We start from the raw sequence: 21,359 nt of genomic DNA on the forward strand, positions 1-21,359 counted from the left end.
AACATCATAACCGTGCCTACTGTGAGGCCCACTTCTTTGCCTCCATCGCATCCTCAAGTAGCCATCCAGTGGAGCTTTTCCATATTGTCAGGTGTCTGTTGACATCAACTCCACGAAATGAAGTCTTAGACCCTCCAGAGGCACACTGTGAATTGTTTGCAAGGCACTTTGAGAGTAAAGTTGCTTGCCTCCGTAGCAGTCTTGATGCCCCATCCATATCTGTAGTCCCCAATGAGGTGTCCAGTGTAATGTCTGCTGCAACTTCTTGCAAACGGTTTCCAGTTGATGCGGCCCGATGATGTAGACAAAGTGCTTGCAATGATGCAGCCAGCAACATGTCCTCTCAACCCTTGCCCTTCTTGGCTTACTGCAGCTTGCCGAGGGGGTTTGACCGAGTGGATACAGGGTGTGGTCAACGCATCATTGCAAGAGGAAGCGGTTCCAGTCGCCCTGAAAGAGGCAGTGATCCGACCGCTCCTGAGAAAGCCCACCCTGGACCCATTGGTTTGCGACAATTACCAACCGGTCGCAAATACCCCCTTAGGGAAGGTGATTGAGAGGGTTGTGACACAGCAACTTGGATGAAACAGATTATCTTTACCCATTCCAGTCTGGGTTCAGGCCTGGTTATGGGACTGATTCGGCCTTGGTCGCCCTTTATCGGGAGAAGGGCAAAGGGAGTACAACCCTGTTATTCTTACTTGATCTCTCGGCAGCTTTTGATACCATTGACCATGGTATCCTTCTGGGCTGACTTGGGGAGATGGGTATCGGAGGCACTGTTTTACAGTGGTTTCGATCCTATCTCCAGAGTCGTTTTCAGAGAATAGCATTGGGTGATTGTCTTTCCACCCCCTGGCAGCTGTGCTGTGGGGTACCACAGGGTACTATCTTGTCCCCCATGCTGTTTTAACGTCTATATGAAGGCCTTGGGAGTGGTCATCAGGAGATTTGGGGCGAGGTGTCAGCAGTACGCTGATGATACCCAGCTCCATTTCTCTGTAACATCTGAATCGGGTGAGGTCATGCAAGCCCTGGACTGCTGCCTGGACTCGGTGGTGCGCTGGATAAGGGCCAATAAACTGAGTCTGAATCCTAGCAAGATGGAGGCACTGTGGGTTTATCGTTCCCGAGTTCAGATAATTGGTCAGTTGCCTGCTTTAGATGGAGTCGTACTCCCTCTGAAAGAGCAGGTCCGTAGTCTGGCAGTGCTCCTAGATCCATTTTTATCGCTAGAGGCCTAGGTGACCTCAGTGGCTGGGAGTGCCTTTTATCAGCTTCAGCTGGTAAGACAGCTGCTGCCATTTCCAGACCGGGATAGCCTGACCACTGTTGTCCATGCACTGGTAACCTCCAGGCTGGATTACTGTAATGCGCTCTATGTGGGGCTGCCCTTGAAGTTGGTCTGGAAGCTACAGCTGGTGCAAAATACAGCAGCAAGACTGCTCACTGGGACAGGGCATCGCCAACATGTCACCCCAATGCTGAAATAATTGCACTGACTGTCCATTTGCTACCGGGCCAAGTTCAAGGTTCTAGTTTTGGTGTACAAAGCCCTATGCAGCTTGGGACCAGGATACCTGAAAGACCGCCTTATCTCTTACATACCCAGTCGATCACTGCACTCTGCAGGTGAGGGCTTCCTGCAAATACCATCTTATCAGGTTGTCCATTCTGCACAACACAGGAAACGGACCTTAAGTGTGGCGGCACCTACCCTGTGGAACTCCCTACCCTTAAATATTAGATAGGCACCATCTCTGTTATCTTTTCTGCACCTATTGAAGACCTTCCTCTTTCAACAAACCTTTTGAGACCTTATCCCAGCCTGCTTCTGTGTTGGAATTGCTTTTTAATATGTTTTTAAACCTTTTTTTAAGATGTCTTCAAAACTTTAAAAAAAATGTTTTTAAGTTGTTTTGTTTTAATGTATTTTAAAGTCTGTTTGTATGATGTTTTAAAGTGTTTTTAGTGATTCCGTAAATAAATATGAAATGACTAAACTTAGGATTTTCTCCTACTGCCATATTAGTGCTAGGTTACACCAAAGCTCAATTAATATTTTCCAGAGAATTGAGGATATTGAACTTCAAAACCATTTAAGGTTGGCAGCATCCCACCCCGATTTTAGAGATAACATAGGGGCTTTTGTATCCGCTGTTTATTTGGCTAATCTGACCATTTGCAAATTTAGAAAAGCGTTTACACTAACCAAGTTTAATGTCTTACCGTCAGTGCTTTGGAAGGCAGATTTTTAAAAACTCCTTATAGTGAGCAGGAATGCCCATGTGATGCCAGGGAAGTACAGACATTGGGTCATGTTCTACTTTATTGCGCTTTTTATCGAGATGTTCAATTTTCTCTCATTACCCCAATTTTACCAAAAATGCCAGGTAGAGATTATGCATTTTATCTAGAATATCTTTTGTCTGATGGGAATTCTCAGGTCACAGTTAAAGTGGCCAGTTTCTGTGCAGCAGCCATTACATGTCGGAGAGCAATGACAAATTAACATCATTCAAAGATTTTATAACTGAGTTGTTGTTTTTTAACGGCGCTTGTCTAGTTTCTTTGTTGTTTGAATTTTAATTATGTCCTATTGTTTTAATACTGTGTACTTATATTTATATGCTGGTCTTTGACAGTAACAATAAACTAACTTACTTACTATTAAAGTATAAATATATCAAACAATACAAAATTCAAGACTGCATTTGCACCTTCGTACAATACAAATATTATTGTATTCCCATTGATATTTCATTTGAATTTTAGCTTAATACAACTTACCAATTTAACATCAACACTTGTTGCATTAGCATCCAAAGAATTCTCTAACAGTTCTTTAACCACACTGACAACAGATGTTATCACTTGTGAACTTGAAAGAAGTCGGACAGTTTCTGCTGGCAATTGCTTCATTTCTACGCTTTCAGGATCAGATCTGAAAAAATAAATTTCAATGTATTTGTTTAAATACCACAATTTAAAAGGATACGAACACATTAATGTTTTTAACTCTTTGTTCATCTCTGTATAGAGGTGACTGGGGTAAAATATAAAATAGAGAAAGCATAAATTGCAGCTGTCATTTTACTGAACTCCATACCTGTTATACAACGCAATGCAATCAGAGCTTATGTTGGAAGCTATCAATTTGAGATTGTTAGTGGAAAAAATTCCCTTCACAGACATATAACTATGCTCTATATGCATTATATTAAGGGGCCCTATTTCAGGTTTTGATAGAAGTGGGTAGTTGGGAAAGGTTCAAAGACCCACTGTTGGAATATATTCAATACTGAACTGAAAAATAAAAAGAATTTATTTTAAGAACAAAGTCCTCTGGGTTATTTTGCTAGCTGTTAAACTTAATGGATGAGTTCAGACATAATGCTAAACCGTAGTTTAGCACAGAGTCACCAACTCAGCACCCATGGGCACCAAGGCACCCACAAAGTCCTTCACTGGCACCCCAGAAAGGAGCCTCCGACTCTGAGCTTTGTGTTTTAAAAAAGTAAGCCTCTAGGCCTCCTAGAAAGAAAGTTATGAAGCAAACTGTGCAGCTACACTTCCAAACGATTTCTGTGAAATGAACTAGCCTGGCTGCTCCTGCCTGTCAGTTTTTAGCCAATGAGGGAAGTCAGAGCTGTGATTAATAAGTGAGTTGTTTGAACACCAGGGAATAGGAAACTTTGGGGTCCTAAACAGCTGCTGTTTTCCCCTCCCCTTCAGTGCACTTTTGCTGCTTGTCTTATTTTCTAGTAATCCTTGGAATCTCTGTAGTTTGCCCTTACTTTTTTCCTAGCAACCAGGATGCATCTTTCCTGTGGTGGGTTCATCTGATATCAGGTACTCCCTATAAGTTCTGCATATACGCAGTAAGTGTGGGTGGATGTTAAAGAATCTCCTCCCCAAATGGCAAATGCAAAATGTGAAAACTTTGCAGAGGCTGAGGGCTGTCTCCTGCTCTATAAGAACTGATGTCTAAGCACTCATTTAGAATTCACAGTATAGTTAACTTACAGTACAACAGTATACTTGTTAACTTGAGAAGTAAGGCCACAACCCAATACATGTCTACTCAGAAGTAAACTCCATTGGGTTCAATGGGACTTACTCCCAGGTAGATATGTACTGGATTGCAGCCTCTTTGTGTTTCACGGGGCTTAGTCCCAGGTGAGTGGATCCAGGATGGCAGCCTAGGTTTTGGTTTAGCATTGGCACCAGGGAAAACAGGGTTCTTCTGCCTTTAATAGCTGTATCTCCACAATCAGGGCCAGCAGGACAAAGCTGACTTCCCACGATAAACACAAACGGGGGGGGGGGGAGAACAGCAATGACTATGCTCTCTCTAATTTTGTTATGGCAGCCATTTTGTGCCAAGCACCCACAGCACTGTTCAAATTCAAAATGTGCCCACTGGTCCAAAAAGCTTGGAGACCTTTGGTTTAGGATACTAAGAACAAGACTATGACCTAGCTTGCATGACACACTACGCAAAACCATTACTTAGCACAAACACATGGGCTCCCAGAGAGGAGACTGCATTGGCTTTGCTCCTCCTCCGGTTTTGCTGCTGCTCCACTTCTGGGAGCTAAGCCATGGTTTGGCTAAGCATGCTGTCCTAACCCAGGCTCATGGTTTGTCTCCTCTAGACAATTCTGTTTACAGCTCGTGGTTTGTCTGGAGTGAGACATACCATGAGCCAGCATTCAGAGGACATGCTAAACCAAGCCATGGCTTAGCTCACCGCAGTAGGACTAGAAGAATAACAAGCCACAATCTCCTCTATGGAAGCAGGCAAATTCACATATTCATGCTAAATTATTATTTGGCTTACTGTTATATGCGGACTGAACCACAGCAGCCTCAGGCTTGCTTACTTCTCCTCTGCTGTGGCTACTTCCATTTTAGATTAATGGGCTTGCCATGTCATCTGAAAGCAGACAAAGTGTGGTTAAACTTAATTATGGTTAGTGGAAACAAAGCAACTTCAAATCATAGTTTACAAAGACGGGTTATTTCAACTAACCATAGTTAAGATTAACTACAATTTAGGATTCAGATGACATATTACATAGACACACACACTGGGTCATCATCTGCATCTCTAATTTTGCTATGGCAGCCATTTTGTGCCAAGCACCTACAGCACTGTTCAAATTCAAAATGTGCCCACTGGTCCAAAAAGCTACATTGGCCACTTTCCAGTCCTCAGTTATGGAGGCGGATCTGAGGGACAAGTCACATATTTTTGTTAGATCAGCAACTTCACATTTGAGTTTTGAGAATTTTCAGGCAGATGCCACCTGGTCCCGGCAATTTGTCAGTTTTTATTTTGTCTATTAAGCCTAGAAGTCCTGGTCAGTCAATGCCAGTTTAGACCCACCCACCCCATGAGTGTATAGGTGAAATTAAGATATATATTTTTGTCCCATGATGCATCATTTTCCATTTAATTGCATTTTCCATTATACTGCCTATTCACTGAATTTGGAGATGTCCTTTTGGAGCTCTTCGCGATCCCTTTTTGTTTTAACAACCCTGAACAATTTAGTATCATCAGCAAACTTGGCCACCTCGTTGCTCACCCCTAGCTCTAGATCATTTATGAACAAGTTAAAAGGCACAAGTCCAAATACCAATCCTCAGGGGACTCTACTTTTTCCAACCCTCCATTGGGAGAACTGTCTATTTATTCCTACTCTCTGCTTTCTGTTTCCATGACTGCTAACCTTAGTCAGGAATCTTTGGGGAGGCACTTTGTCAAAAGCTTTCTGAAAGTCCAAGTACACTATGTCCGCTGGATCACCTCTATCTATAAGCTTGTTGACACTCTCAAAAAATTCTAATAGGTTAGTGAGACAGGACTTTCCCTTGCAGAAGTCATGCTGGCTCTGCTCCAGCAGGACTATTTCTTCTATATGCTTGGCTAATTTGTCTTTAATAATACCTTCTGCCAGTTTTCCCAAAACAGACATTAAGCTAAAAGGCCTGTAATTTTTGGGATCCCCCTGGATCCCTTTTTAAAGATTGGCATTACATTGGCCACTTTCCAGTCCTCAGTTATGGAGGCGGATCTGAGGGACAAGTCACATATTTTTGTTAGATCAGCAACTTCACATTTGAGTTTTGAGAATTTTCAGGCAGATGCCACCTGGTCCCGGCAATTTGTCAGTTTTTATTTTGTCTATTAAGCCTAGAACTTCATCTCTGGTCACGACTATTTTCCTCAGATCTTCTATCTTATCATTCCAGTAATGAATAAACAAAGTCCCCTTTTCATATAAACAAATAATTTTGTTCTCTCTCTCTTCCTCTGATCAAATTGGCAAGTTTGACCATGTATTCCCAAATATCTCTTTTGGGCAAGGTGCTTGAGGTGGTGGTGGTAGTCCAGCTTCAACCATGCTTGGAGGAAACTGATTACTTGGATCCGTTCCAGTCTGGCTTCAGGCCTGGCCATGGCAGCAAAACTGCCTTAGTCACTTGGATTGATGACATCTGTCAGGAGAGAGATACGGGGAATGTGACCCTGCTCCTTGATCGGCTTTGATGCTGTTGACTATGGCATCTTTCTGGAACATCTCGAGGAGGTGGGGGTTGGGGGCACTGTGCTTCAGCGGTTCTGCTCATATCTCCAGAGCAGCTTCCAAAAAATAGTTACGGGAGGCTACAGTTCAGCACCATGGGAATTATCCTGCCACGTTCTGCAGGGTTCCATCTTGTCCCCCAAGCTATTTAACATCTATATGAAGCTATTGGGAGCTATCATCAGGAGACTTGGAGTGAGTACCATCAATATGCAGACGACACCCAGCTCTACCTCTCTATTCCATCTAAATCAGGAGATTTCATATTGAGGCTATTAAGCCTACATGCTGTATGGGAGTGGTGTAATGTTGGGTTTTCTTGCAAAAAGTGGGTGGGGGGTTGTTCCATGAGATGTCTTCAGGGAAGCGGTCTACTAGGAGGCATTTGGGCACTATGGAAGGATGACTAGGAAGATGTCAGGAAATGTATTATGAAAAGCAGCATGCCTCTGAACACTAGTTGCTGAGAATCGCAAGTGGAGAGTGCTGTTGCACTCAGATCATACCTGTAGCCTTCTCACGGGCACCTGATTGGGCACTGTGAGAACAGAATGCTGGACTAGATGGGCCTTTGGCCTCATCCAGGCAGATGGTTCTTAAGTGTGGCACTTGTGTGTTTAAAGAAGAATGTGTGCACACTGCCCTGTGCGGTTGTGTTTTGTCATTAGTCTTATGGTTTGCAGCACAGCCTAAACCTGTAAAGCAGGAGTCTAAACCTGGCACTGTGAAGAGGATACAAACTCCCCCTGTGGCTTCTGTGTCCTTCATGCCATGCCCCTTTGCTGCATACTTGTAAAACTGGGCCTTGCAAGGCCTTCAACTCAAGATAACTGCACTGATGCACAGGAGTTGCCCAAACTCCTGGCACTGCTATAGCACAAGGGTGGTGAAACTTTGGCCCCCTAGATACCTGATAGTCTCACCCCATATATACCAAATCGATCACCATGCTCTGCACGTGAGAGCCTCCTGCAGATACCATCTTTTCAGGAGGTCCACTCCACACGATATAAAAATTGGGCCTTTATTGCTGTGGCCCCTACGCTCTGGATTTCTCTCCCATTAAATATTAGACAGGTGCAGTTTCTGTTGTCTTTTCAGTGCCTACTGAAGACCTTCCTCTTATAACAAGTAGAAATTTCCCCCGCCTGCATCTGTATTGGAATTGTTTTTAAGATGTTTTAAGGTGTTTTACAGCTTGTGTGTCTGGCATCATGGGTTCCTTTGGGAGAAAGGACAGGATGTAAATTTAATAAACAAACAGATATTGCCGGACTACAACTTCCACCATCATTCCAGCAAGGGCTGTTGGGATTTGTAATCCAACAACATTTGGAAGACTACAAGTTAGCCACTCCTGCTTTATAATGTACGGAACTCCTTACTGCCCAAGATGAAAATCAGCACTGGCAAGATGATATTCAGCCCAATCCGATCCATGCTTACTCAAAAGTAAGCCTCACGCTGTTCAGGGGATCTCATTTCCAGACAAGTGCGTTTAGGACTGCAGTCTTACAACCAAATCTTCTGCAGAACAATTTCAGCGAGTCCAATTCTTCATAAAATTGGGTTGAGAATCAATAACATATCCAGTTCATGCACAACTAAAAAGTGGTATCGTGCAGGGAACTTAGGCAAGTTTATTCAGAAGTAAGACCCAGAGCGTTCAGTGGGTCCCTACTAAACATTCTTATGATTGGGCTGTTAATCCAGTAAGGAAAGAAGCCAAAACATACTGCGACGTTCCGAATATAAACACACTGAATGTGGTGTGTCTTTTTTGTTTTTTTTGGCCAAGTGGCAACTGTATCAGATACATCAAGTTAGTAATTTGGAACTTGCACACTATCCCCCCCCCCGTCCTTCAATAAGAAAATAAAATGGCAACGATGGTTGTTGTTGTTCGTTCACAGTACTTAGCAGGTTCTAAATCAGCCTCAGAAAGCTTTTACATTCTTCATAATTTCAAGCCTCAACTTCTTAGTTTGTTTCCGTCCAGCGCTAGGCGGTCAAGCCGGTCTTTCCGATTCACGTGACCTAGCAGGCCTATCAAAGTGCAATACAGCACCGAAGCACGACACCACGAGGAAGGCAAGGAGACTGCCTTAAACAGAGTCTCACTGCAAAAGCAAATCATTAAACCGATGCTACCTGCTCCGGAGCGATCAGGGTAGTCTACCGCGCTGCACCAAGAGAGTCCCGGTTTTATTCTGCTCTTCGTTCTCATCTAGGAACAGGACGCTCCAAGCCCCGCGTCTGTGTAGAAACAGCTTCTCTTCCGTGTGAGCCGACTGAAGGAGAAGGGGGCATAGTGGGTGGAGCTAATCTTTAGCCAATCACCTGCTTCGTCGGTTCACAGGGCAACGTTCCACGGTGGACAGCAGGAGGGGAAGGTTTTGGATCAGGCCCTTCGGTAGCTGAGCGGGCTCTTCCTCCGACCCCCCGACCCCCCGGTGAGTGTGAAATCACGCTGTTAAGGTGGGGGCGAGTGAGTGTATGTATATGCGTTATGGGCTGCCGTAATTATGCAACTGGTGTGCGTGGCGAGAGCTCTGTGCGCAAACACAAAGGCGCCTGCACGGTTCGGAGAACAAAGCAGTAACGCAGAACCCTTATAGTGCTGCAGTGTATTAGGTATGAATGAAGGCCTCTTTCTTCTGCCATCGCTGGTACTTAATTTTTTTAAGTAATAATAATGTCTATGATCAGTTCTTCCTTTTGAAAGGCGTGCTGTGCTCTCTGTTTCGAAACAAAAGGTCTTCCGTTAGCTGTCGTCATTTCTGTTGTTGAGGCCACGTATCTGCCATGATTGTATGTCGGTCTGATGGTGTTGGAGACGTGAAGAAATAAATGCAGACCGTTCTGACACAAATGGACGAATGTTGCTAGCAAAAGTAGCGTTACCTATGCAAAGCCGGAGAGTTATTTGCTTACATGTGAACAGTTTTGTTCTCCACACAGTGGTACGTAAACTGTGAAGGAGGGAACGATGGATTCTATTCCATACCCCTTTGGGAGAGGCGTAGTTGTATCCGTAGCCTGTTGCAAGGTGAAGTGCACCTTAAGGCATACAAATTTAATAACGCAGATAAAAATCTGAGTTCTCAGTTTTCTTTTATATTTACTAGCAACGTACCGGTATATTTGCTATTAAACCACGCTGCCATTGATTTTAGTGGGGCTAGCACCCCAAACATAACCAGTTCAGTCCTAAAATTGTTTAACTCAGAAGTATGCTTAAGATCCAGTTTTAATTCTAGGTGAGGGTCAATTAATTTACTTAGACAGTCATTAACTTTCAAGTAAGTGCAGTTTATATAATTCCCTAAGCCTATTATCTATATACTGATACAACTTGGGTCCTAGGCTACTTTGTCTTGAGGATCATACTCCCATAGCTGTGGAAATAATAGCTGTTCAGTTTTTTCCTGTCCTGATGATTTACATTAAATAGCATTATAATTTGGTCCAATAAGGTGGGTGGGAATGCACATATCTTGAGGACCAGAGCCTAATGAAGGATTAGTTTCAAGGAGGTCTCCTTCACTAGTTGTGCATTTGTTTCAGTTATTTTAAGGAAAACACAAAAGGATAACTAGAGGAGTCATGTTGTTGTTATGTGCCTCCAAGTCGATTACAACTTATGGCAACCCTATGAATCAAAGACCTCCAATAGCATCTGTTATAAACCACCCCATTCAGATCTTGCAAGTTCAGGTCTGTGGCTTCCTTTATGGAATCAATCCATCTCTTGTTTGGCCTTCTAACACCCAATTATTTGTCTTTTTCGCGGTCCATGGTGTCTGTAAAGCTCTCCTCCACTACCACATTTCAAATGAGTTGATTTTTCTCTTCTCCTTTCCCTGTCCAATTTCCACATCCATACATAGAGATCGGGAATACCATGGTCTGAATGATCCTGGCTTTAGTGTTCAGTGATACAGCTTTGCATTTGAGGAGCTTTTCTAATTCTCTCATGGCTGCCCTCCCCAGTCTTAGCCTTCTAATTTCTTGACTATTGTCTCCATTTTGGTTAAGGACTGTGCCACAGTATTGATAATCCTTGACAAGTTCAATGTCCTCATTGGTCAACTTTAAAGTTACATAAATCTTCTGTTGTCATTACTTTAGTCTTCTTGTCGTTCAGCTGTGGTCCTGTTTTTGTGGTTTCCTCTTAAATTTTCAACAGCATTCATTTCAAATCATTACTGGTTTCTGCTAGTAGTATGGTATTCTCTGCATATCTTAAATTATTGATATTTCTCCCTCCAATTTTCACACCTCCTTCAACTTTTTTTTAAAAAGCTGGCAGTACAGTCCTTTGTGCTTACTTGGAAATAAGTTCACCTCTAGGTAGGTGCATAGGATCGCAGCCTAAAATGGGTTTTTCACATAGTCCCAATATGTAACATACCCTGTTAATGTAAATTGTCTTCATTCTTAGTATTAGCTACATTTTTCTTGAATTACAAAATTCTGGTTCCTATTATTGAGAAGATGCAACTGCAATTTGTATTTTAAAAAAAGTTTTAGGAAATTGATAATCTTTCACTCTCTCCTTTCATCCAAAATATGAACAAATCTACAAATGATATTCTGAGAAGTACTAGCTACCTGGCTATTCTTAAGATGGCCTTTTGATGTATACAGAATTCTGTGACTGGTTTTATGTTACAATGTATTAAAATAAGCATTGCTTCAGTTCAGCCTGTGACTTTTAAGCCTCATGTTTGCATGATGTTAACTACAGTTGACATTTTACACTTAAATTCTGAGTATTTCTGATTACGGAATTGACTTCTCCTGTCTCTGGAATAGTGTTGTGAAGCTGTGTTCTTTTTGGGGAGATGGGGGGGAGGGAAATTTATTATGGAAAGTCGTAAAATTGCAACTGGCTATGATTGTATAAGATTGCAATAACTTCTAAAACCGACTGCTAACAAATTATTGAAAAGCTTCTTTAACTTCCATCAGTGTTAACCTTTTGTTTGAGGGGGGAGGTGTATGCATGTGTAGAATTTTTGTTGCCTTGAAGGCAAACAAAATGTTAATAATAGTCTGTGGAAACTAAAGTGTTTCTCAACTCATACACCTCCTATAGGGTGAGCCACAAACATTGCTCCTGGGTAAGGACAGGTCTCTTTGTAAAAATGGAAATACTGTTGCTATATGCGATTCTGCAGCACAACAAAAGCAAACTAGAAGTTTCTGAAACATGAATTTGGAATACTATGTGTCGTTTTAACCTGTAAGATGCTAAAGGAGTTTTGTGCAGTAATTACTTGTAATGACCATGCCCAGTCAGCCAGTGGTATATAGAATATGATGAATATTCCTGAAAGCATACTTTTCTTCTGCAATATTACTTTTCAGAATAATATAAAAATGAATGTTGGGGTGGCCCACAGTGAAGTTAATCCCAATACGAGAGTAATGAACAGCAGAGGAATGTGGCTGACATATGCTCTTGGAGTTGGCTTGCTTCATATTGTCTTGCTCAGCATTCCTTTCTTCAGTGTGCCAGTTGCCTGGACATTAACCAATGTTATTCACAATTTGGTAAGTACCCTACATTACAACATAGAGAGAGGACTGAAATGTATTCCCAGGTAGAGGCAAGAGAAGGCAGTTTTCCCAGATAACTGTTGAGGCTGCCAACTGTCTTGAAATTGGTAAAACAGAAATGTAATTAGAGTAAATCATTTAATTAACAAGAACATTGCTTATTTGATGGCTAATGAGAGATGGATAAATAAAAACTCAAATTTCACTGAGTTTGGGTACAAAATGATAGCATTTTATTTGGATCTCTAACATACCCAAAGACATGGGTTGGTTTATTAAATAAAACTAAACATTAGAAATATTCATATTGCCATTTAAAACACCTGATCATCCAAAAACCCTTGATGCATTTAAAAGTTGTTTTTCAGACCTCTAGTGCAGCAATAACCTTTCCGGCTAAACTGTTTGAGGGTTGTAGTTCCCCTCTTGGTGATGACATTACCTGCCATCCCCAACTGCTTGGCCAGGCAAAGTCCCAAGTCCTTCAAGAATCCTTGGGCAACTTCCCTTCTGACTAGCTAGCATGTGTCCCTCCATTCAAAAATGGCTACAGGGGCTTCTGGGGACATCTCCTATTTCTTAAAGAAGTAGGCGCTTAGCCACTCCATGAAAAGAAATTTCCACACTGCTTTTAAACGAGCCAGCCTGCTCAACAAACCTAGGTGAGTGGCTTTCCCATGGAGGAATGGGAGACTTCTGAAGAGATCTCTGAAGATAACGGGGCCCTGGGGTAATCTCTGATGGAAAGGGCATCTCTTAGACAAAACGTAAGCAGAGCACAACTTGTTGCATGTTCTTTCTGCACTGTCCAGCATATTCTCCAAAGCAAAATCCATTGAGCAGTGCTGGTCAGATGAAAAGCAGCACTGTGCATATCCTACCTCATGTGGGAAAGAGGAGTCTAGGGCCCCATCTGCACAATACAATACGAGAAGCTCGGAGGGTGGTGACTAGATCTAGGGCCTTTTTGGTGGTGGCCCCCGAATTGTGGAACAGTGTTTCCGATGAGGTGCGCCTGGCGCCGACGCTGCTATCCTTTCGGCGTCAGGTGAAAACCTTTTTATTCTCCCAGGCATTTTAAAGTGTATTTTAATCTGTTTTTAAAGTGTATTTTAACTATACTTTTAGTGTTGTATTATGATGCTGTTTGCTTTTTCTTGTTGTTTGTTTGTTTTTGGTTTTTGACTTTATTATATTTATTGTAGTTATATATTGTGCTGTTTTTATCCCTTATGTACACCGCCCAGAGAGCCGTCAGGCTTAGGGCGGCATATAAATGAAATTAAATAAATAAATAAATACAGTATATACAATACACAAAGCAATATCATGCCACTTTAAACAGTCACAGCTTCCCCTGAAGCATCCTGTGAACTGTAGCTTGTTAAGGGTGCTGAGAGTTGACACCTCTTCCCCTCACAGAGCTACAGTTCCCAGAGCCCTGGGAAGAGGGATTGATTGTTAAACCACTCTGAGAATAGAAAGTGCTATTAAATCTGTGAACACTCTTGTGGGAGTAAGTTTCACTGAACTCAGTATTGCCAAGTATATGGGATCGGGCTGCAAGCAGATGAGTTTTCATTCTTGAGTACGACTGCATACTTTAATTTTGCAAGCTATTTTACTGTTGTTTAGTACTATATGTCAGCATGCAGTAATATCTTAATGAGGAATGGCATGACTACAATATTTCCATGGAACAACAATATGCCACCTCAGATCCCAGAAAGCACTAAGAAACTTCCTGATGCATGCAGCCTTCTGAATAATTTTATGCAGGAAGACATTTGGTTGATTAAAGCTAACCAGCAAACCATAGTGGCTTCTTATTTGATATGTCTTAAACGTCACATTTAAGGAGTCAAATGTATGACTTCTAACACAGGAGGCATCTTTAGGAAAATTAAAGAAAGTGCTCTAGCTAGAAAATATCTCAGCTCTGTGATGAATTACTTCTGGCCAGTATTAATGCTGCTTCTAAAATTGAAGTGTTGGTTTGTGACATACTTTATACAGGAGCAGGGAAGTTGTTCAGTTTGGGGCCATAAGGAAGAAATGTGAGATATTGGACTGCAAATAATTTGCATATTGTTTGTCCTTAATTAACTTGCGGGTATAAAGAGGAGAAATACTGTTAAGTAAGCTGTCTTTACAGTACTAAAATAAGACACAAAGAACCAGAAACACACTGGGTATTATTCATAAAATCATTACTTTCAAATACCAGTTTACAGCCTATCTTTTCCTTTCCTCTTTTTCAAAGAAAATAACACCAGTGCTATCCCTAAAAACAGTTGTTTAATTAAAATTACTTATTATTATTATTTATTAGATTTATTAGTCGTTGGGTGCCTAAAGTTCCCCAAGCAACTTCCACAATGTTAAAACAAAAACAAAAAAATGCTATAAAACATAGCAATAACAACAAAATAATAGCAATAGCACCCACACACAGCCACAGGAAGGTTTGGCAGCATATTAAAACAAAACATCTCATTATTTCAAATGCCTGGGAGAAAAAGTACATCTTTACCTGGTGCCAAAAAGATGACAATGAAGACGCCAGCTGGATCTTACTAAGGAGCATATTCTACAGATGGGGAGCCACAACTGAAAAGGTCCTCTCCTTTGTCATCACCCTCCAAGCCTCCCTCAGAAGGGGGACCTGGAGAAGGGCCTCAGAGGAAATAGTTTTTGAATTCATGTTGATGGTGAAAAAGAAGCAACCAATATGGAGAAAGGAAGTTCCATTTGGAGGGGCCACAGCAGCAAATTCATATTTGGGTCCCTGCCTTAGGTGGGTACAAAACAGTGGCTGGTGGTTGGGAAAATGGTCATTAGGATGAAGATTTAGGGACCATCTCATACTGCCATGGCCTTTAGCTATTGGTAAGTTAAGTGCAGGTAGTTAACCTTTTTTGGTTCAAGGGCCACATTCGCCCTTGGCCGATCCTTTAGAGACTGCATATCTAGTGGGTGCAGCCACCTCTTACACACAGCCTTCCTGTGCCAGATCAGCTTTGGTTAGGAGATTATCGCCCCCCCTCCCCATTTATTGAATGATCAAGCAGATGACTAGAAACCTGGAGCTCCATTAGGGTGTTTTGAGTAGAAAGCTTTAAACTCCCCCACCCCTACCCAGTGCTAGGTCTTATTTCTTCTTTTAGTTACCACTGTCCAAAATCAATGGAGCCTTGGGGACTAGAAAAATTTGCTTGAGCTGGGGATTAGCCACTCCTGTTCTAGATTTCTGAGATAAGTCAAGCAGTCTATTTCTTTAACAATAATCTTCAAATTTCTCCAAAATAAGCTAATGGGGTGTGGTTGGGAGAGCTGCCACCTAGGACAAATGTCAGATTCATCTATTTATTGTTTAATGACAATTAGCATTCCTGTCTAATCATTTATCAAGCATGTGTAAACACTGAACAAATTCCTATTTTAGTTCAATAGTAATGCTTAACGTTACAGGATCCTTTCTCACTGAGCTTCTGTGCGGGTTATAATAATAATAACGTAACTTGTGCTTCTCTCTTTTTTTTCTCACAGGGAATGTATGTATTTTTGCATGCAGTAAAAGGAACACCTTTTGAAACACCTGACCAAGGTAAAGCAAGACTGCTGACGCACTGGGAGCAACTGGACTACGGTGTGCAGTGTACATCTTCACGAAAATTCTTCACAATATCTCCAATTATTTTGTAGGTTTGAAGTTCAACTATGGCAGTACTTGTGTTCTCAAACAGTAATGTTTCATGTAGCAAATCAGAACCGCACAGGGTAGCTTCATGTGTAAAATCTGATATTTGGGACACATAGGGTATGTTTTATCATTCATGTGTCTGCAGGTTAAGATGTGTTTTTCAAGGAGGCAAGATACGAAAGTACATGTCAGTATCTCACCTATGGTTCTGAAATAGTTTGCATTTCTTAACTGGTATCATAATACTACAAGATAACTTTACGTTTTACAAGGAGGATTTATTTGGTTTGCTATAAAACTTCCTGACTTTACACTGCAATCCTTTACATGTATACTCAGAAGTAAATCCCACTGAGTTCAATAGTGCTTACTCTCAGGGAAGTGGTTATAAAATTGCAGTCCCAAGATATATCCCAAATCAGTACTTAAAATATAAAAAATAACTTACTTACATGGTACATTAAAATTAACTTTAGTGGTCTTTAAAAACACAGGGTTGTATCCAACGTTGCATGAGTGAAGTTTCATTTGTGGAACAGGACTTCGCCTATTCTCCTTCCCCCTGCAGCCCCCAACATGCCACCAATTTGTGTTCCAGAGACCCCCCCCCAACCCTTCAGAGCAGATTTTTAGGGTGTGCAGGGAGGAGAAGGTGAAAGGAAAATCCTGTAGCTTGAGCAGAAGTCTGTTCTGCTCATGCAACAGTAGCATTGGATACAACTGAGAATACCAATTAAGAGTTGTGGCAGTTCTGAAGGCTTACTACATGCCTAACAGCTGAAATGTTGCACTCCTCAGTATAATAGTATAGCAGACGTACTTGGAAGTAAACCCTATCAAACTAGTAGAATTTATCTTTGAGTAAATATGCATCAGATTGCACTGCACAAGTCCTACTCTATTCTAAAAAAAACCCTTCTGCCTCTTGGGCCATAAGACTAAAGGAACTGCTTGCATGTTCTTGTAAGTAAAAACTAGTTTGCCACATATTGTACATGTTAGAACTCATTTTTTTCTGTTTGGCTGCTTGGAAACACAAATTTATTGCTATTCTTTACCTCCATACAAGCACGTGCTGTGGCGTGAAGACAATTAAATTTCCCTCTTTAATCCTTCATTTCTGACTAAATTAATGCAACATGCACTCATGGTGTTCTAAACTAGAGTCAAACTTTCCACAGGCTTATTAGCCTAACTTTCTAATGTTAACAAGTGTTAAGGATATGCTGTGGGCACTCTGTCAATCTTGTATCAACATCTATATTCTGAAACAAGCAAGGTACTAGTAGAGATGTGAAGGCCCAGAAAAAACTGGGGGGGGGGGGGACGACACATTTTCCCCAATTTTTTCTGGGTTTTTTTGTGGGCCTTCACATCGCTAGGTGGTACTCTTTAGCCCATGAAGTATACTAAGGAATGCATTTGCCCATTGGCCCCTTCATATTTTGTATGTATTACGGAAGGACCTGAAATACCTGCAATAGACTGCTGGCTTTCAGTTAGTGTAGTATAGTAGCAAAGGGTATGAGTTCAAAGTCTCCTGTTCAACTCTTCGCTCACCTAGAAACCTGCTGAGTGGTGATAATCAAACCAGGTCTCTCGGTATCCCCACCCCTTTACCTGCCAACCCAATAGTTGTAATGATTTCTGAGGTGTTATATATGACACTTGGAAAAAGTACTTCATACTAAGGGCATAATTCAGCCAAATTTGAGATACTTACACCTCTTGAACACAGAGGAATGTCAAAATGCTATTTTTGGCTGGATTGTGCCAAACTCTTATATTGCAGAATGGTAAACTTCAGGAATCTCTTATTCCATTGAGGAGGAAAATGTTTATCATGTATAAGACTAATAAAAACACTTTGACTGATTCTGGTATATACACTTGTTCAGAAGTTTCACTGCTTTCAGTGAAATTAGGTCATTTAGCATCTCTGCTCAATGAGCAGCACTTTAGTTAGAAAAAGTGTCATGAGTAATCTTCAGGAAGATGTTATTCAAGCTACAAGTGTTGAAACTTAAAAAACTGTTTGAAGTCAAACAGAGATAACCTGTAATTTAAATTGTGTGACCAAAGTATACCTTTCCGATGCAGCACAGTGGGTCTAGTTAAACAAAATTATAGCAAAATACTCTGCAAAATTTAGAGTGTGCGAGAGAAACTACCTTAAGTCTTCAACTAAACTGCATTGCAATATGAATGCAATTTCCTTTATTGGAAACTGGAGGGGGGAAATCACAATACTCAGAAGTGTTTGCTCATCCAACATGCTTGTTGCAAGAAAGATGACATTGACCTATCAACTTTTGTACTGTGTTTTTAATAAACAAAGCTGTACTCCCATTTTTTATGTTTGAAAAAGACTACTGAAATTCCTGTTAATTAACACAGTTCTTATAGTAAAGTGAGCTGCAACAATAGAATGACCAAATATTTGCAATCTGCAGACTGCACAGATAAAAGTTAACTGTGGCATCTGTAACTTTTCCAGTTGAACTGGCTGTAAACCAACTAAACTACAGTAGCAAACTTTCAAAAGCGCATTTCAAAAGCAGTTTGTCTAACAATTGTGCCCACCTTTGCTCCAGTGCTTTTCACCAAGGTTATAAAACTTGTATCCTTTCATAATCTAATTTATTTATTTATTTATTTATTGTATTTATATGCCGCCCCATAGCCGAAGCTCTCTGGGCAGTTTAATTTAGGATTCAGTAAGTGCTTTTCAGACCCCAGATCCTTTTCTGATTTTACAAAACTGCTCACTTAGGCTCATCAAGTTCCTTTAAAGGTCAATTAGTAGATGCTAATTGTGTTGCAGGCCACATAACAAACGTCTCACCTCTTGCAAAACTGCTGGAATTTCTGCTGTTGGAAATATTTTGTAACAGACACAGATTTTTTGCTGATCCTTTCTCTTGAACTAGTTGTAAATTCTGAAGTTGCAGCTTTATAAATATCCTTTATTAAAAAGAACTTTATTTCCTTCTGCCCTGGCCTGCAACATTATCTTTGTATTAACTCTGCCCTTTCTTATTCTGCAGGTATTTCTTGGCAAGCTTCTACACAAAATATGATCCAGCACATTTCATCTTAAACACTGTTTCTCTCTTGAGTGTACTTATTCCCAAGTTGCCACAGCTGCATGGAGTCAGAATCTTTGGAATCAACAAGTATTAAGCAGGAGATATCAAACTAAGAGCAATCTGACCAAAACACAGCATGGCTGTTTGTTTTCATTGGTGGAAGGAAGATTTTCTACTCTCAAGATGTATGCTATTTTTTCAAAGCAGTGTGGGAGAGGAATAGACTTTCTGAAGATGTATCAAACTGAAGTGGTATATCTTCAGAGGACAAGCTTTCCATAAGGAGCTGGGCAGGCCTAGTTCTATTATATTAGGCGCATTGACAGGGTATATGCCAAGCTAACATAAATGAGCTGTAAAAAGAGAATAATTTGATTGAAACATTGGCATAATGTTTCACAAATAAGCCAGCTGTGATAATGCAAAGTGCATTAGGAGGAAGAGGGCCAATGTCCCAATTCTCCATTTTCAGAGCTGAGTATGGTTTAAATGCTGTAAAGTAGCCAGTTACTGCTTTTTTTGGGTGGTTCTTGTTTTTGCTATTTCCAGAGCCAGGATTTTCTGTCCAGCTGCAGGGGTTGCAAGACTAATATTAAACTAGCAAGTTGCTGTGACTCGGTTGAAATGGATTTCATGCCTTATCTACTCATGGGACCTTTAACCATAATGATTTCTCCAGTTTTAGATGTCAAAACTCAGGGACTTATATGTCAGCTTTACAATCTCTTTCATACAAAGTTAAACCAATCAATAATACTTTTACTTGTTTTCCAAAGTTGATTATTCTAAAATGTCCAGAGTATCTAAACTATAAACCAATCTTTTAAATGTAGAACTGTGTTCCTCTGTTTGACTCTACTTATATAGCTAGGTTAATTAAAAGAGATGGCTCGCAAAAAAGTGAGAGCCTATTTCTGTTGGAAGAAATGCTGTCTGCAGTAGAGTATCTAGCCTTTTACTCTACTGGGAATTCTCACATGATGGGGAACCTTAGCCACCAAGTACAGCATAATATGTTGTCAACAGTTTTCTGCATTTAAAGTTGAGAAACTTTGTCTCTCTTCCCCCACCCCCCCATGGATCTGGATTTGTGAGCCTTCCAGAAGAGAATTAAGTGCGCACTGCAAGCCTGATTAAATTTTTGCAAACTGGAGAATCTTCTGCCTTAAAAGCTTATGATCTTAGTTTGAGTGTTTGGTAGTATCAGCATATACACAATACAACCTGATATGGCAAGCACCTCTTGGAGAAATCATTTTGTGTAACCCCAGGAAGAGGCATGTGTTTTCCCCTGTTGAATGGAGACTGGCTGTGACTTGCCAGCAAGGAGAGGTACCTTACTGTAAGTAAAGCTTTCCCTCTCTGCCCACAGTGACTCTTGAATACAAGCTACTAGTGATTATGCACTCAAAGTAATTATTGGCTACTTTCAATAAATTATACTTTTTCTTTATTATTGGTCTCTGAAAATGTCTTTTAGAAATATCAGTTTTATATTAATAAAATGAATGACTTTGAGACTGATCATATCAATATAGAACATTGTAAGTGCAGTTCACTGTACTGTGCCAAAAGGTTGCAGGCATAACAAATTGTTGTGCTTTTGTAAATAGAATTATAGTTGTAATGTTTGAAACACTACATAAAATGTATGAAAAATTGAATAAGAGGCATTTCCTACAGTTATGTAAAACATTGATGTGATCAGCGTTTTCTGTCTACCCTGTGACATTTTTTTTCCAAAAATGGTTTGTGGTTTACTCCAATTAAAAAATTGCCCTGAAAACCCTTTAATTTTAAAATGAATTAATCAAAGCACCTTTTTTTTTGTTTCCCTTCTGTAAGCCAACCTGGCAGGTTAAGGCTTGCTTACACAACGAGGGACACCTGATCTTATGTGAACATGGTCACCTTTGATTAACAGATATGGCGAGGAAGATAATGGGTCAGCATGTACTTGCAGTACAATTCCTGACTCCAATTTATTTCAGCCTGTCACCTGCAGCCTATTTACATAGTACAACATTCAACTAAATAATTGCATGAGTGCAATAATTACTGCTAGCACAGTGGGACTTTCTCCTCCTCCCCCCACTCCCCCAGGCACACTCTGTGCTATCTCCAAATCTGCTTTGGGAGGCTTGGAACTCCCAGAAAAGAGAGGGGAGGGGAGGGGAGGGGAGGGGGAAAACATTCAGTTGCACAAGGAGAAATCCTTGTGCTGACAGAGCATTCACCTTAGCACTGCATTGAATACAACCCTTGGTAATGTTTCCTGAGAATAAGACAAATGGGTAACTCAAAAGTCCTTTTTAGGGCTGCCTTCTTTAACGTTGTCTCTTCCACTTTTAACTCTGTTCAGCTTTTGATTTCACTCTAACTAATGAAAGACATGGCCTCCCCCAA

At 40.9% G+C, this 21,359-nt stretch overlaps 2 protein-coding genes across 6 annotated transcripts in view; one reads left to right on the forward strand and one right to left on the reverse strand.

Annotated features, from left to right (window-relative positions):
• PMS1 (PMS1 homolog 1, mismatch repair system component) overlaps window positions 1-9,044 on the reverse strand; it is a 77,667-nt gene extending 68,623 nt beyond the window's left edge. For 2 of the 4 annotated variants that reach the window (XM_061608218.1, XM_061608215.1), the window contains exons 1-2: window positions 8,748-9,044; window positions 2,791-2,944 (exon numbers count right to left, since the gene is read on the reverse strand). In XM_061608218.1, coding sequence (XP_061464202.1) covers window positions 2,791-2,922 — 132 coding nt within the window. In that variant the 5' untranslated portion in view covers window positions 2,923-2,944; window positions 8,748-9,044. Of the gene's footprint in view, window positions 1-2,790; window positions 2,945-4,843; window positions 4,940-8,747 lie in introns of all 4 variants that reach the window. The other 2 variants (XM_061608216.1, XM_061608220.1) reach the window with 2 other exon arrangements.
• Window positions 8,676-20,739, forward strand: ORMDL1 (ORMDL sphingolipid biosynthesis regulator 1). 2 transcript variants are annotated; one of them, XM_061608221.1, is made up of 4 exons: window positions 8,676-9,049; window positions 11,970-12,155; window positions 15,711-15,862; window positions 18,912-20,739. In XM_061608221.1, the coding sequence occupies exons 2-4, from the start codon at window positions 11,982-11,984 to the stop codon at window positions 19,045-19,047; spliced, it is 462 nt and encodes a 153-aa protein (XP_061464205.1). In that variant the 5' UTR covers window positions 8,676-9,049; window positions 11,970-11,981; the 3' UTR covers window positions 19,048-20,739. The 2 variants fall into 2 exon arrangements, with proteins under 2 accessions (XP_061464205.1, XP_061464206.1); XM_061608222.1 differs by lacking the exon at window positions 8,676-9,049 and adding an exon at window positions 9,110-9,230.
• Window positions 20,740-21,359: the final 620 nt, after the last annotated feature.

The sequence above is a fragment of the Rhineura floridana genome, chromosome 2, assembly GCF_030035675.1.
Source record: "Rhineura floridana isolate rRhiFlo1 chromosome 2, rRhiFlo1.hap2, whole genome shotgun sequence".
Classification (NCBI taxonomy): domain Eukaryota; kingdom Metazoa; phylum Chordata; class Lepidosauria; order Squamata; family Rhineuridae; genus Rhineura; species Rhineura floridana.